This window comes from Vanellus vanellus (assembly GCF_965231255.1).
Source record: "Vanellus vanellus genome assembly, contig: HAP1_SCAFFOLD_34, whole genome shotgun sequence".
NCBI lineage: Eukaryota > Metazoa > Chordata > Aves > Charadriiformes > Charadriidae > Vanellus > Vanellus vanellus.
This window is the reverse complement of record NW_028128340.1, coordinates 1,814,105-1,828,597: the sequence shown is the minus strand read 5'-3', so window position 1 is coordinate 1,828,597 and position 14,493 is coordinate 1,814,105. Positions and strand designations below refer to the sequence as shown.

At 55.5% G+C, this 14,493-nt stretch overlaps 1 protein-coding gene across 1 annotated transcript; it reads right to left on the bottom strand.

Moving 5' to 3' along the window:
- Positions 1–405: 405 nt before the first annotated feature.
- LOC309684551 (acrosin-like) lies at positions 406–8,140 on the bottom strand (the record flags this gene model as incomplete). The annotated part of the gene is made up of 4 exons (XM_082500448.1): positions 406–765; positions 1,239–1,384; positions 1,651–1,855; positions 8,102–8,140. 4 exons carry the CDS (start codon positions 8,138–8,140, stop codon positions 406–408), a joined length of 750 nt encoding a protein of 249 aa, XP_082356574.1.
- Positions 8,141–14,493: the final 6,353 nt, after the last annotated feature.

Genomic DNA, 14,493 nt, shown 5'->3' with positions numbered 1-14,493 from the left:
GTCATCTGCAGGTCACATCACTGTTTCCTATCCTCCATGTGCCAGTCTTCTCCACCCCATGGTGGCTCTGAGCACCCTCCTCTCTGACCAGGCACCGTTTCAGCCCTTGGGAGTCACTCTCCCTTCGTGCCCTGCTGTCTGCCTGCAGCCTCATTGGCAGGCGCCGGGCATGCAAGTCCTTGCCTTGCACCGGAGACTGAATTGGACTCAAGCACGCTCAGCTGTGAAAATCAGGAACTTTATTTCTACAACCGAGTCAACATCAGCCCTTCTGCGCTCAGAGAAGCGCGGGCAGGACAGAGCAGGCCTTGGCACTGAGGCTGCCTTTGGCTCAGCAGGCATTGCCCCGGAAGGAAATGGTCGTGGAACAGGGCGGCCTGCTCTGGAGCCTCTTCGTCACGCTGCTCAAACCTTTTTCCCCCACAGGACCTGCAGCAACTCCTGCAGCCGACTAAAGAATTCCACCAGCTTCTGGAGTGGAAATGGGCAGGAGCTAATCGTGCCCGGTGGTGTTGGTGTTGGCCTTGGCCTCTGATAGGGGGTTGAGGCGGTGAGAAAATGACTCCAAGCCCGTGCTGTTGGAGTACCCCTTACTGTTGGGTGCAGTCCCATCTGGACCAGGATCCAGTCGTAGAAGTGCTGGGTGGAGGTGTAGACTCCGGGCCGTTTGGCTCTGGCACAGCCTCTCCCCCAGCTGGTCACCCCAACAAGCCAGAAGTAGTCCGCGTTGTTGTCTTTGCACACCAGAGGACCACCGCTGTCACCCTGCAGGGGAGGAGAGAGGGTTGAGGTGGTGTTGGGTGGCCGCTGTCAGCGCTCTGGCCGGCTCCTTCTCTCTCCCAGCACCTGCCAGAGCTCTGCTCACTGCACACAACGGCGCTGCTCCGGCGCTGGAGCCTACAGAGCCTCATCTGGGAGAGGGTGGAGGGCCTGTAAGGTCGGGCGCTCTCTCATCTCTGCACAGTGCTCCCGGCTGTGTGGAAGGGGGATGCTTTGGGATCTGGACCTATGGGCTGCCGGGAGCACAGGATGGGCTTTCTGGGCAGCGTCCCCGGGCTCTGGGACAAGGCGGGGACTGGGCAAGGACCTGCAGCTGGGGAAGGGGAGGTGAGCACCAGCAGCGGTGGAGACCCAGCGGTGGCAGGGTGACTTGCCAGGCCAAGCACGTGCCGGGCGATGTTTGGGCGTTGCGAGAGGGCTGCCGGTGCTGCCGGGGCTTGACTTGCAGCATGTCCTACCTGGCAGGTGTCGATGCCACCCTGCGGATAGCCAGCACACAGGTTGTGGCTGTGGATGGCCCCTCTGTACCACCCGCTGCTGTTGCAGAGGTTGACATCAATGAGCTGGACCTTGGCCTCCTGCAGGACATCCGTTGACCCTGCAGCTGTGAGCACAGAAAGCAATGAAGCCCCAGCAGCTCCCCCCCTGCCTGGGTGAACCCCTTCCCTAGGGCTTGGCTTTGCGTCCTGAAGGCACTGTGCCCGTGTTTCCCCTCTGTCTGGCTTTGGGCGGTGGGTCAGCCCATTCTCTCCGGAGGCATACGTCCCCACAGCCTGACTGCGGCTTTCGCCTCCGCTCTCGGGAAGCCCAACCCCTCTCCCCAGTGTGCCGAGCTTGCACTCAGGACACCAGCACTTTTGGGGAACTCACATCTTGCAGTGGTGGCGCCCCAACCGCTGACGTAGCAGGTGTGCAGCTCTGACACTCTCAGTGAGGCGTCGGGCACACAGGCAAGCTGGGTGTAGGAGTTGCACTGGACCGGCTGGTCCAGCTCCAGCAGGGCGATGTCGTTCCTCTGCGTGATATTCCTGTAGTGCTCGTGAACCAGCAGCCGCTTAATATGGCGCACTTGGGCCTCGGGGCCCAGCCGAGTCAACTGGGTGGCCCCGATCACCACGCGCCACATGCTGATGTTCCTGGAAGGCAGATGGAGAGGGGGGTCAGAGGGAGCGGAGCCACGTGCTGCAGCAGCCCCGCCGTTCCCTGCCTTCTGCTTCCCAGGGCAGAGAGGAGAGCAGTGCCACGCAGGCTGCCACCGCCCTGGCATGCCTTAGGCACGAGCCATGTGGCGCTGGAGGCTGCTAGGAAGCAGTGGCCCGAGCCCAGCCTTCTCCTGAGCACTCTCTGGGCTGGGCTCGGCAGTGCCCAGGCACTGGGCGTACTGGCAGGAACGGGGATGGGAGTAGCAGGCGGTGCTGCACGCAGGGCACCCGCGAGGGTGGTGGGGACAGCCCCCTTCCCTGGCCCTCCTTACCTGGCCTCGATGAAGCAGTGTGCCGCCGTCAGCACCCACTGTGGGCTGATGAGGGACCCTCCGCAGATGTGCCCCGTGCCTGCTTCCCAGGGGTCCTGGATGCTGACGATCCAGGGCCAGGCTCCTGGACGGGCATCGGTGCCACCCACCACGCGCGACATGCCGTACTGGTAAGCCATGGGCCGGAGCCCGCAGGTCCCTCTGTAACCAGAAACTCATGACTGTCCTGCTCCACGCGTGCTGCGGTTCAGGCTGAAGGTCAGCCCTCTTCCCTCCCCACAAGGCGCTGCACGGACAGCAGGGCCAGGGAACCCCCTGGGGCGGGCGGGCGTGCGCCCCTGTTTCTGCCTGAGCCCCGCAGAGGAGCTGTGCCAGCAGCCGGGGTGCTGGCCAGGATCTGAGGCTCCCAGGCGGGGTTGGGGAAGCTGTGGCCACGGGGGACAAGCGGGCTCCCTCCAGTGAACCCCATCAGGGTTGCCCAAGCTCCCCCCCAGAGCCTGGGGCCACTTACCCACAGCTGTCCCACGCGCCTTGCACAGGCCAGCACAGGGCCAGCAGGACGACGACGAGGAGCAGTTTCATTGCTGCCAGTGGCGGCACGTGGCACCTGCAAGAAGCGAACCGAGGGCCTGTCGCCACCAGTGCCGCAGCCGACGTAGTGCCCGCAGTGCTCACGCTGCCCACGGTGCTCTTGTTCCCGGGGCTGATGTCACAGAGTCGCTGGTTCCGGGCACCGGGCCCGGTGGCCTCTTGGCAGAAGGGGGGGCACCATGGGGGGTTCCCGGCAGGAGGGGAGGCAGAAGCCGGCATGGGACACCCCCGACAGACCCCCGCTGAACGCTCTGCCTGCGGGACGAGGCTGTGCAGGCCCCGCGGCAGGCAGCAGCGCCTGGCTGCGAGCGCTGCCTGCTGACAGCTGGCAGCAAAAAACCCCGTGTGGCATCGCGGCCTCTTGGGGAAGTTCACTGCCACCCCGCTCTCTGCAGCCCTTTGCCACCAGGGCCTTCCCAAAACACATACACCAGAGAACAGAACTGCTACAGGCAGCATGCACGGTTTTGGGTGTTGAGGGGCCCATCTGGCTACAGCCGCAGCAGGCAAGCGGTGATGTGCGAGCGGGACGAGTCCAGCACACCCACATGCTGCACTCCGTACCTATGCGCACGCCTGGGCGCACACACAGAATCACAGAATGGTTTAGGTTGGAAGGGACCTTGAACACCATCAAGTTCCAACCCCCCCAGCCTGGGCAGGGACACCTCCCACCAGCCCAGGTTGCCCAGAGCCCCGTCCAACCTGGCCTTGAACACTTCCAGGGATGGGGCAGCCACAGCTTCTCTGGACAACCTGCGCTGGGGTCCAACAGCCTCACAGTCACGAATTTCTTCCTAAGATCTATTCTAAACCTCCCCTCTTCCAGTTTGAAGCCCTTCCCCCTCATCCCGTCACTACACGCCCTTGTAAAAAGTCCCTCCCCAGCTCTCCCGTCGGCCCTTCAGGGACTGGGAAATGCCGGCGCGTCAGTTTGTGTGCTGCACTCTGTGTGTGCACACATCGTGTGTGCCCTGTGTGTGGGTGCACTCGGTGTCTGGGTGCACTCCGTGTCCCGGTACCCACACGGTGGGTGCACACTGTTTACGTGCAGTGTGGTGTAGATGAGCCTGTGAGCGTGCGCACTGCAGGTATGCGTTCACTGGGTCGAGCGCGTGCCGTGTGTGCGGGCATTTTGTGCGTATGCTGGCAGGCTGTGTGTGCCCGCACTGCGTGTGTATGTGCGTGCTGCATGTGCATGCCTTCCACGCTCTGTGCATGACGTGCACGAGCACTGTGTGCATGACGTGGGGTGTTCCATGTGTGGTGGGGGCGTGTGTGGGGTGTTAGTGTGTGTTGGTCTGTAGTCAGTGTGTGTGTTCCTATGCAGTTGGGGTGTGTGTCAGTGTGTGTTGCTGTTGTAATAAGTAATTTAGCAAAAGAATTTTGCTTCAGCTCAAATGAATGTGTGCCCTCTATGGCTTCAGCTAAGATGGGTCTGTGCTCGCTGTGCGTTTGGGAAAGGGATAGTGTTAGACAGGATATCAGACGAGAGCAACAGTTGGAAGGACAGAAACTTGCAGGGCAAAGGGTGGTGTCGTTAGCTAAGATAACCACAGGAGTGTAAGGAATGAAGAAGCCACAAGAAGGACATGGTGATAAAGACTTCGAGCCTCCCTCCAATGACTGTCAGGAAGACCCCTGAGGCAGCGCAGCGCCTGCGCTGCTGGAAGGGAGGGGGCATGTTCGGGGGTGGGCTGCATTCCAAGAACTCATTGATTATGTATTTGGGGGTGGGTTGTGTTCCAAGAACTCAAGAGGAATCGCTGATGGAAGTTGAAGAGGCTCTGAAGGAATATTCAGCAGTTTTCTGGGACTGATCCAGAGACTGTGGCTGGCCAGCAATTATTAAAAAATAAATTTTGTCACCCATGCCTGGCCAGGTATTAGGAAAAAAATGGAAAAGATGGAAGACTGGCATGAGAGAGGAATGAATGAGCTGTTACGAGAAGCACAAAGAGTGTATGTGAGGCACGATGAGGGGAAGCAGAGGGCAAAAGCAAAACTAATGGTGGCGACTGTAAAAGAAATAACAAAGACTAAAGATAAAGGGCCCCAGAATCCGGGGCCAGGGATGAGAGCACACAAGATACAGGGAGCCCATCTGCTGCCGCTCAAAAAGCCCATGTGAATGAAATCAGGAGCCCCAGAGGGCGGAAAGTGCTACCATTGTGGGCAGGAAGAACATTTTAAAAGAGAGTGTCCCAGGCAAAAGAGAGATCAACGAGTGTTTAAAATCTGTCAACAGGAAGAATAAGGGTGTCAAGGGCTCTACCTGCTGGGGGAAGAAAGAATTAGTGAGCCCTTGATAAATTTAAAATCAGGCCCCCAGGAGGAAATTTACACCTTTTTAGTAGACTCAGGAGCTGAGAAGTCTTGTACTATGAAATTGCCTTTGAATGGGAAAATCCGGACACCGGGAAGAAGCAGCAACTCTGCTGGACCTTCCTGCCTCAAGGATTCACAATATACCCAAATCTATTTGAACAGACACTAGAGAAAATTTTAGGGGAGTTCCAGGCAGAACCCGGAGTAAGAATCTTGCAATATGGAAATGACCTTTTGGTATCAGGAGAGAGGGAGCAAAATGTCAGAAGGAGACATCGATACGTTTGCTGAATGGTTTTTTTTGGAGAACAAGTGTTAAGAGTCTCAACGACACAACTGCAGTTTGTACAAAAAGAAGTATTTAAGGCATCTAATTATCAATAGAAAAAGAAAAATCAATCCAGAACGAATTACAGCATTAAGTGTCCCAAGAACGAAATGAGAAATAAAGAAGATTTTAAGGTTACTAGAGTACTGTAAATTATGGGCTAAAGGATACACTCAATCAATAAAATTTCTGTATGACAAACTTGTAAAAGACAGTCCAATACAGCGGACAGAAGACAAACAAGAGCAATTTAATAATTAAAGCAGAAGTTAATAGAAGCCCCGGGTTTAGCCCTCCCCTCCCTAGAAAAAAAAAAAATCACATTTTTATAAACACGGAAGAAGGGATAGTGCATGGAGTCATAATGCAGGAACGGGGCGGAGAAAGGAAACCGGTGGCATACCTATCCAAAATTAATGGACCCGGTAAGTTGGGGGTGGCCCACATGCATACAGGCAGTAGTGGCCACAGCAATATTAGTAGAAAAAAGCCCAAAATTAACCTCTAGAAGAACCCTAATCGTACATACCCCCCCCACACTGTAAGAACTATATTATCTCAAAAGTCTGGCCGGTGGTTAACAGATTCCAGAACTTTGAAGTACGAAACCATTTTAATAGAAAAGAATGATTTGACCCTCGAAGTAGACAGAAACCTGAATCCTTCACAACTCCTGTAGGGACAGGCAAGTGGGGAGCCGCATCATGATTGATTAGATTTTATAAATTACCAAACCAGGGTAAGAGAAGACCTAATAAACACACCAATGCCCTACGTAAAAAAAAAAAACAAAAACCAAAACCAAAACCAAAACCAAAAAGCTATCCAACAACTTTTTATAGACAATTCCTCCTGATGTATAGATGAAAAGAGAGCAAGTAGTTATGTCATCATTTTGGGGGAAGAAAAAGCAGTAATTGAAGAAGGAGGATTACCAGCAAATTAGTCAGCCCAGAGTTGTGAACTATATGCTCTGAAGAGAGCTTTAGATTATCTCCAGAGAAAAGAAGGCATTATCTATACAGATTCAAAGTACGCATATGGAAATTAACCATGAGAAGGAAGTTTGGTGTTTTTGCTTTGACAGGAAAAGGCCCTGGAGACCCTTCAGAAGGCACATAAGAGTCAGTACTGCTGCATGAGAGCAACAGACAGCAAAAGCCTCAAAAGTGCCTTTGGACTGGGGCAGCACCAAACCCCTTCGACCCCACTTTGCTTCGATTGTAATTGTTGCGTGTACCTATGGGTTAAGTGTAATAATTGTAATAAGGTCGTTTTAGGTCCCCGTTGCAGACAGGAGCAGTACCTCTCCCAAGTCCTCGATCTTTAGTGTATCCGATGTGGGAATACAACCCCAATAGATAAGTGTAAGTGGATTAGACATTATTGTCGCAGAACCCACAGAGAATTATGTAATGTGGACCAACCCAACCAGAATGTTCACATATCCTCGAAATATCAACTCCAATACGAGTTCTGGGACCGAAGAAAGGACCCTATTGTGCCACAAGAATCAGAGATACCGGACTAAAGAGGATGGAGGGCAAGACCAGGTTGGCCTCTGGACTCGCTGCCAAGAAGAACTATTTCTCGGCTGTTGGAGGCACCCCAATAGGCACGAGAGGTAGGAGTATAAGCCATGCTGGACCTCCACTTCCAGTGGTATTATCACTAGTGGTATCTCTAGTATCTGGTGACGAACTTAAGAATAGGCAGAACAAGATTAAGAGCAACCAACCCAATCATTAGGAGAAAGTCTCATTTTTCAGTCATGGATTTTCACGGGTTTTGTTTTCAGGCCACCCAAACAGGGCGCGCTTTTATAGCCATCAGCAATTAAGTTCTCTGTCCCCTCCAGAAAAGCCTTTTCCTAAAGGCGCTCTCCTCCCAAGGGCAGACCCACAAAAAGAAGCCCTCTCTGCTTAATCCATTTCACAGAGAATTTGAAATGCAAACAAGAATTAAACAGGACGTCTTTTCCCCGCTTCAGGAAAAGCCACTAATATAGACCTCGGCAACATATTTAGCAAATCTATCATTGTAATGCCTTTGCATTTCCCATTTCCACCTGGAGAGCAGGCTGAAAGGACTCTTATTAAAAAGAAAAAACAACAACAACAAAAAAAGGCAAAACATATTCCTGTCTAGGGGGTAATTTTATGAAAATAGGACAGAAGTGAAATTCCTGTGAAACAGAGGAGTTATGATTGTTACCGTCTTCTTCAGCCTTATCAATCTGAATGTCTTTTTATACGTACAAGGCAACAAGAAACATTCTCGAGGTGAAAAAAAAAACACCACCTAGTCACCTCTTTACCCCAAAGATCTTTTCACCACATGGATTCCACCACCAATACACAGCTGCTAAATATCCCCGGCTGCTGCCGATTCGTAAGAAACCCTTCAAAATACAAGAGAATGCCAAGCCCGGCGCGATGACGGTGCTGCCAGGGCTGTGAGTCGGACGGAGTCGCAGCCCCTGAGGTTGAAATCAGCCCCACACTTAGGCACAACCCGGGGTTTTAAGCCTCGCTACAAACCAGCCCACCGCTTTTGAAAAAAAATAAAAAAACAGGGAGATTCACCTCAAAATAAACCACGTTCTCGACACAGAAGGCATGCTGGTCCATGGCCGCCATTGCCCTTAGGGCCATTTTGATGGGGCTTCGCTTGACCTGGAGCAGAACTCGCGGGCGTGAGGACAACGAGCCCCCTACACAAAGTCTGAATAAAAGGAAAAGTTAAATAAGATTTGCTGTTCCTCACCCACCAAAGCCTAACCACTACAACTGGCCCTTTCACAACCAGGCCTGATCGCAGAAGAAAACTGAAACATCCCAATTCCCAGTTCAAACACAAGGCGTGGAGCTGCCCAGACCCCACGTGTGGGCTGGGAAGACAGGGGGCTCTTCTCAAAACCCGCAGGAAGAGAAAGGGCAGGAGTGTTTTCCCAGCCCTGGAAGAGGCTGTGGGGCTGCCCCAGGGATGGATTAGGGGGAGTTTGGTAGCTCTTCCTGAGGGAAAACGCTGCTCTCGGCCTCACAGGAGGCTGTGCTGCTGCCCTAGGCATGGGTTTGGGGGCTCTCTCTGAGGGAAACACCATTCCTGGCCACACAGGAGGCTGTGGGGACACCCAGGGATGGACCTGGGGGCTCTCCCTGAGGGAATTGCTGCTCCCGGCCTTGCAGGAGTCTGTAGGGCAACTGCAGGAATGGATTTGGGGCTCTCCCTTGTTGTAAAATCACCAGATTGTGGTTATAGTAGAAGTAGAATGTGAGAGCACTGGGTGTTCTGAAACTCGTAACCATAGAGCCCTCACTAGGTAATCGTTGTTTTGTATCAAGGAACAAGTAGAACCCAGATGAAACAATGAAGAACAGAATAGAGAAATTTTGTTTGAGGCTAGTAATTATAGAAACCTGTTATGCACCAGTGACGCTGCTTAGAAACCCCCTTACCCTTCCCATCTTGATTTAAATATCTAGACCCAAAGTAATAGATATTAATAGAAATAACCATTGATTATTTGGATATGGGTATTGAGAGTAATGTATAGTCAAGGGACCGATCAATGAAAATCAAACCCGTAATAGGCATTTGGGAACTAGGTATGACCTAAACTAACTGTTGAACAATGTAGTTTTGAAGTACCTGTCAAGAAAGCGAGGAGTTGTAGGCCTGGTTAGTAAACCGAGAAAATCTTCTGGAGGTTCCAAGATTAAAGGTGGGGTGGAACTCTGTGACCAAGCTGAGCACGCGCAAGGACCGGGTTCAACCAGTGGACACAGTGAGGAAGACCCTGGACGCCCACCAGTGTACCTGAAGGCGCATGCATCATGGATATATTAATGAGTTCCCAGAAATTGTATAAATATGTTAATTGTTTCTCGGAAATGTGATTAATATGTCTATTTGGACTGTATATAATTTTTGTAGTGGAGCAACTCGGTACGCACACTGGGTGGAGTGATCCCCTGTGCGTCCAGCGCCGTAATAAAGAAGTGCCTGCTTTGTAACTTAAATTAAGGCTTAGAAAGTTTGGTTCTGCCGATTTACGGTAACAGTGCGGGGAGGGGGGGCTGCGTGTCGGGAGGGGATGGGGAGGCGACAGGTGACACCTCCTTTTGGGGAGGTACATTGTACTCGGAGACGTGGCGCGCAGCCGCCGCACCGGGAGGGCTGTCCGGGGGCGGCGGGGCCGGGCCTCGGGGAATGGGGGCAGAAGAGACGGCCGGGCCGGTGCCCGAGGAGGGGGCAGCCCCCCCGGCCCGCCGCCGCCGGTAGCGGAGTTAAGCGATTTCAGGCGGAATTGCGGCATTGGCAGAACCCCCCGTGACGTCTGAGCAGCGGGGGGCTCCCACACCCCCGCACGGGCTCCGGAGGCAGGGCCCCGCCCGGCACTGACGCACAGGGGCTCAGCGCGCTGCCTGACCGCCACCCGCACCCCCGCACCGACCCGCCCACGGCTACCGGGGGGCGGACGGCGGCGGCGGGGACACCCCGGCTCGGTACGGGCGAAAAATAACGCACCCTCCCCCACGCCTGCCCCCCTCAACCGGCACGACATTTGCATAGACCACGCCCCCTCCCATAGGTTTCCACACACCGCGCCTCCAGAACGAGTCCTCCCATGCGCCACCGCCCCCGCGCCCAGAGATTCGCATGCGCCACGCCCCCGACTCGCTATATTTGGATGCACCACGCCCGCAGTCACACATATTTGCATAGGCCACGCCCCCTCGCGCCACCCACCTACCAGAGGCCACTCACCCCGGGCGAGGAACGGGGCGAGCAAAACCCGCAGCGGGGCCGGGGAAGACCGGGCAGCCGGTTCCTCCCGCTCGGGGCCCCGGAAGGCTCCGCGTTTGGGGAAAGACCTCCCCTCCATCCCATTCTTGGCCTATTCCAACATTCACTTTTGGATGAAACAGCCCAAAAAAGGGAAAAAAGTGGGGTTTAAACATAATTTTTGGGCCGGAATTCACCCAAAGGTGCTCAGGCAGTATCAAAGCTCCAGAATAGTTTAGTTTTTGAGGGGTTTTCCAGAGGTGCTGCACTGAAAGCGCCGAACAGGCGTCCGAATGGAGTTGGGGATGGGAAAAAATCCCAAATTGCGCTGGTAGCTTCTCCCAGGCCCCATTTATTTTAAAAAAATCCAGTTCCCCAAGTTATGTTATAGACAAATAAAGCACCAAATTACTCCCGATTCCTTTTAAGGTGCCGGTGACAGCATCACCCAGACAAAGATGACACGCGTGGGGACACACAAATGTCGCTGACAAAAAGAATTTACAGCACCCAACAATTCTCAGCTTTCTTCCCCCAAAATTGTTTAGATTTGTCCAATGATATTTCCTGAATCCTGGGTAGAAAATAATAATAATAAAAAAATAACTGGGGAATAAAAGTGGGGAGGGAGAAGGGGGTTTGGTGGTGAGAGGAGCACTCCTCTGTGTATTTGTCCAAAACTCTGGTTTTAAGCCCTGAAAAAAAGGAGGTAGAGGCAGCGTTGTGAGGATTTAATGCGTTTTAAAACACTATGAAAAAGAGCTTTTTATAGATTCACCACCAAGGAAGAAAATTGTATTTAGGAAAGTGGGAAAACTGCCCAAAAAAAAAGAGGGGAAAAGCACCCCCCAAAAAGGGGGGAGAAATGCGGGGAAACTGCCCGAAAAAGGAGGGAGGGGAAAAAAAAACCTGAAAAGGGGCGGGGGGGGGGGGGGAACAAGCAACACTTTATAGGAAGGGTTAAAAACTGCTTTAAGGAAGTGCTAAAACCGGCTTTTTTCCACCGGGAAGCTGGGAGACCCCCCCATTTCCCACCTTTAAAACCCGCTTTTTGCTCCAAAGCTGGGGAAAACAAAACAAAACAAAACAAAACAAAACACAACACCAGCCCTGTGGGAGGTGAGTGGAAAGGGCTGTGTGTGGAAAGAAAAGCTTTAAGGACAGGCTGGGCTGGGGAAAGGTGGTGGGCCCCGAGGGAGGGCTTGGGGAGCGGGGCTAGAAGCGTGGGTTTGGGGCAAAACTCTGGGAAAGAAACTGCAGGACAGGGCCAATCTGAGTATACAGTTTTAGCGAAGCTTCAAGGAAAAGGTGACCAAAGGTGCCTCTTGCCCTTTTGTGGGCTGGTTCTGTCTAAGTTATTCATGCGAGTGGACTTTTGCCACACGGGATGGGAACGTTCGCTTCCCGGGATAGCTGATGCCCCTGGATAACCACTGCCCGCGAAGCACTGCGGAACCCCGTGTTCAAAAATGAGAACAAAGGCCGGGTTTTGCCTCTCGGAAGGATCTCTAAGCACCGTCTCCACGTTCTTTTCAGTACCTTTCTGGTTGTTTTCTTTCCCCCCATCCCCGTGATGTCCGTCGGGGGGGCTGGCGGAGCTCTGCAGGCGGCTGTCGGGCTCATTTTGGGGAGGGCCGGGCTGGTTTCGGCCTCGCACTGCCCGAGACGGAAAGAAGCGGTGATGCGAAACCCCACCTGGCCCCGCCCCTCTCGCCCGCTTTTGCCGCGGCGACGCTGGGGGGCGTGGCCCGGGTTTGCCCTTCAGCGCATGCGCGGGTGGGCGGACGCGAAGGGGAGCACTTCCGGTGTGCGACGGCGGTCAGGAGCTGCGACGGTCGGTACCGGGGGAGACGGGGGGACCGGGACCAAGGAGAGCGGAAGCGGAAGCGGGAGAGTGGGCGGGCAGGCAGGCAGGCAGGCGGGGCAGGACGGGGCGGGGCGGCGGTGGCGCGGAGGTGTCCAGGGCCATTTCGGGGGGTTGTGGGTGGCGGGACCGGGCTGGGGGGCTCGGGGCGCTGTCTGGGCCTCTTTGGGGGGGACAGAGCCGAGTGGGGGGTCTCCGGGGAGAACAGGGCCGATTCAGCCCCCCCCCCCGTCCCCCGCTGCCGCCCCCTCACCCCCCGCTCGCTCCCCGCAGGTGGCGGCAGCCCTGGCCGCAGCGCAGGGTGCCCGGGGCCGGCCTGGCCGGGCGCTTGGCTCCGCTCTGGGCTCCGCTCTCAGCCCCCCCCGGCAGGTCAGCCCGGCCGTGCCCCCTTCCCCGCCTCCAGCCCACGGCCGAGCCCCCCCAGGTACCCCCGAGATGGGTCGGGGGGTGTCAGCGCTGGGCCCCCTGAAGCGGGGGTGGGTGGTGGGCACGGGCATTGCTGGGAGCCCGTGGGCAGCCCTGGGACCCCCTTAAAGCCCACGGAGACCCGCGGGGCCCCCTTGTCTCCCCCAGAGCCGACGGGGAGCCGTAGCTGTGGAGTCAGCTTAAGGAGTCTGCCCTAAGGACTGCTGCTTTTTGGAGCGTTGGGGGAGGGGGAGGGTTGGCGGTGTGGGGAGTGGAGGTGTGTGGGAGGAGTCCCGTATGTTTGGGGAGCTTTGGGGATGTTGGGCAGATTTGGGGGAGTGGGGGAGGGGTCCCCTCCTTTGGAGCTCCCTGGTTGGTTTCTTCCAAACTGTGGGAGGCAGCGGGCGAAGGGGGAAGGCAATAGAGTGAGTTGCTGTATTTCAGTCCTGGGTTGAGAGTCAGCGACTCTGCTCCCTTGCTGCTCAGCAGACTATTAGCTCCGTGGGTTGTTTCTCCAGGCAGGCTACGACTACAGAAACGGCCCCACTTCATCGGAAGAGTTGTCAGCGGTGACGTCTCCTGCAAACATACTGCTGAACGTTGGATAGACCTGGCACCATGCAGCAGCTCAGAGCTCCACAGCGTATGCTTCCACACTCAGTCCCGTCCCCTGCCTGGGAACCCACTCTTTCTCGGTCCCTGCTGGCAGCTCCTGTGGAGGCTCCTGGCCCAGGACCGGCCCCGGTTTCCCCACTGCCCCACCAGCAGCCATGGGAGAGTGGGGGTGTCCTGAGTGTGTGAGCACCACTGGCTCTGTTGCTGCACTGGGCCAGGCCTCCAGGATGTCGTAGAGGGAGCTCTGAGAAGAGAAGCTGCTCCTCAACAGGCTGCTGCAGTCCTCCGAGTTGGCCAGCGAGCACAGGCTGCAGGGTGCAGCTGCGCAACCCTGGGGTGCCCCCCATGGGAAATGTTAAAGAAATAAAACGTTGGTCTCTATCCCTGGTGCTGTGGTTCATCCTCCCATCCCGCGGCTGGGGCTGTGCCCCCCTCAGTGCCCGACCCAGTGGGACAGGCTGGCACTGCTGGCACCCACCAAGCTGGGGGGGGGGTGGTGGTGTCGGGGGAGCTGGGTGGGCTGGAGAAAGGGAGGAAGCACCTCTTGAAACCAGCTGGGCCCTCTCCAGCCACAAAACCCTCCCCAGAGGCACCAGAGGGGACCCCCAGATCCTTGAAGGGCTGCCCCAGACTCCCTCTGGCCTGCAAGAGTCCCCCCCAGGACCCCTTATGGACACCCCAGTGGCGTCCCAAATCTGGGTTCTTTACCTGCTGGGCAAGCCAGTAACACACTGTGTGGGAGCAGCCAGCCAAGCCGGTTTCAGAGCACAAGAGGTGAGAGGCAGGGAGCTGCCATCCCACTCAGCTCCATCCCCGCCGTGCCTTGGCTGTGCAAAGAGAACTTGGGGGGAGCTGCAAAACAGCTCAGCCCGGGCTTATCTCCAGATGGCACAGAACAACCAAAACCAAATGGCCCTTAACAAACAAAATGCCCCGAGTCCCATCCCACCACCCTTCCCGTGACGTTGAGCGCCGGACATCACAAATTGGCAACAGAGACTTCGCTATGGCACCACCAGAGGGAAATATCCCAGACAGTGTAATCCACTCGGGCATAATCCTGCACCCTCACCGAGTCAGGAAATATAAACCGCAGGGTCTGGGGAGACAAATGGGGAATCCTCCAAGGATACAGCTGGCCCCTAGGAGATCCGCCCCCCCCATCCAGGACGCTGTACAGGGTAACTTCCCTGGGATGGAGCGACCTCACCTGAGAGAGAGAGGGTAAGTGACTAAGAAACATCCGTACGGTATAGGGCATGCGATTGAGTTTGTGACTGGTGCACTCTTTTAAGGTATTAATATCTAGCGCCCTTGTGG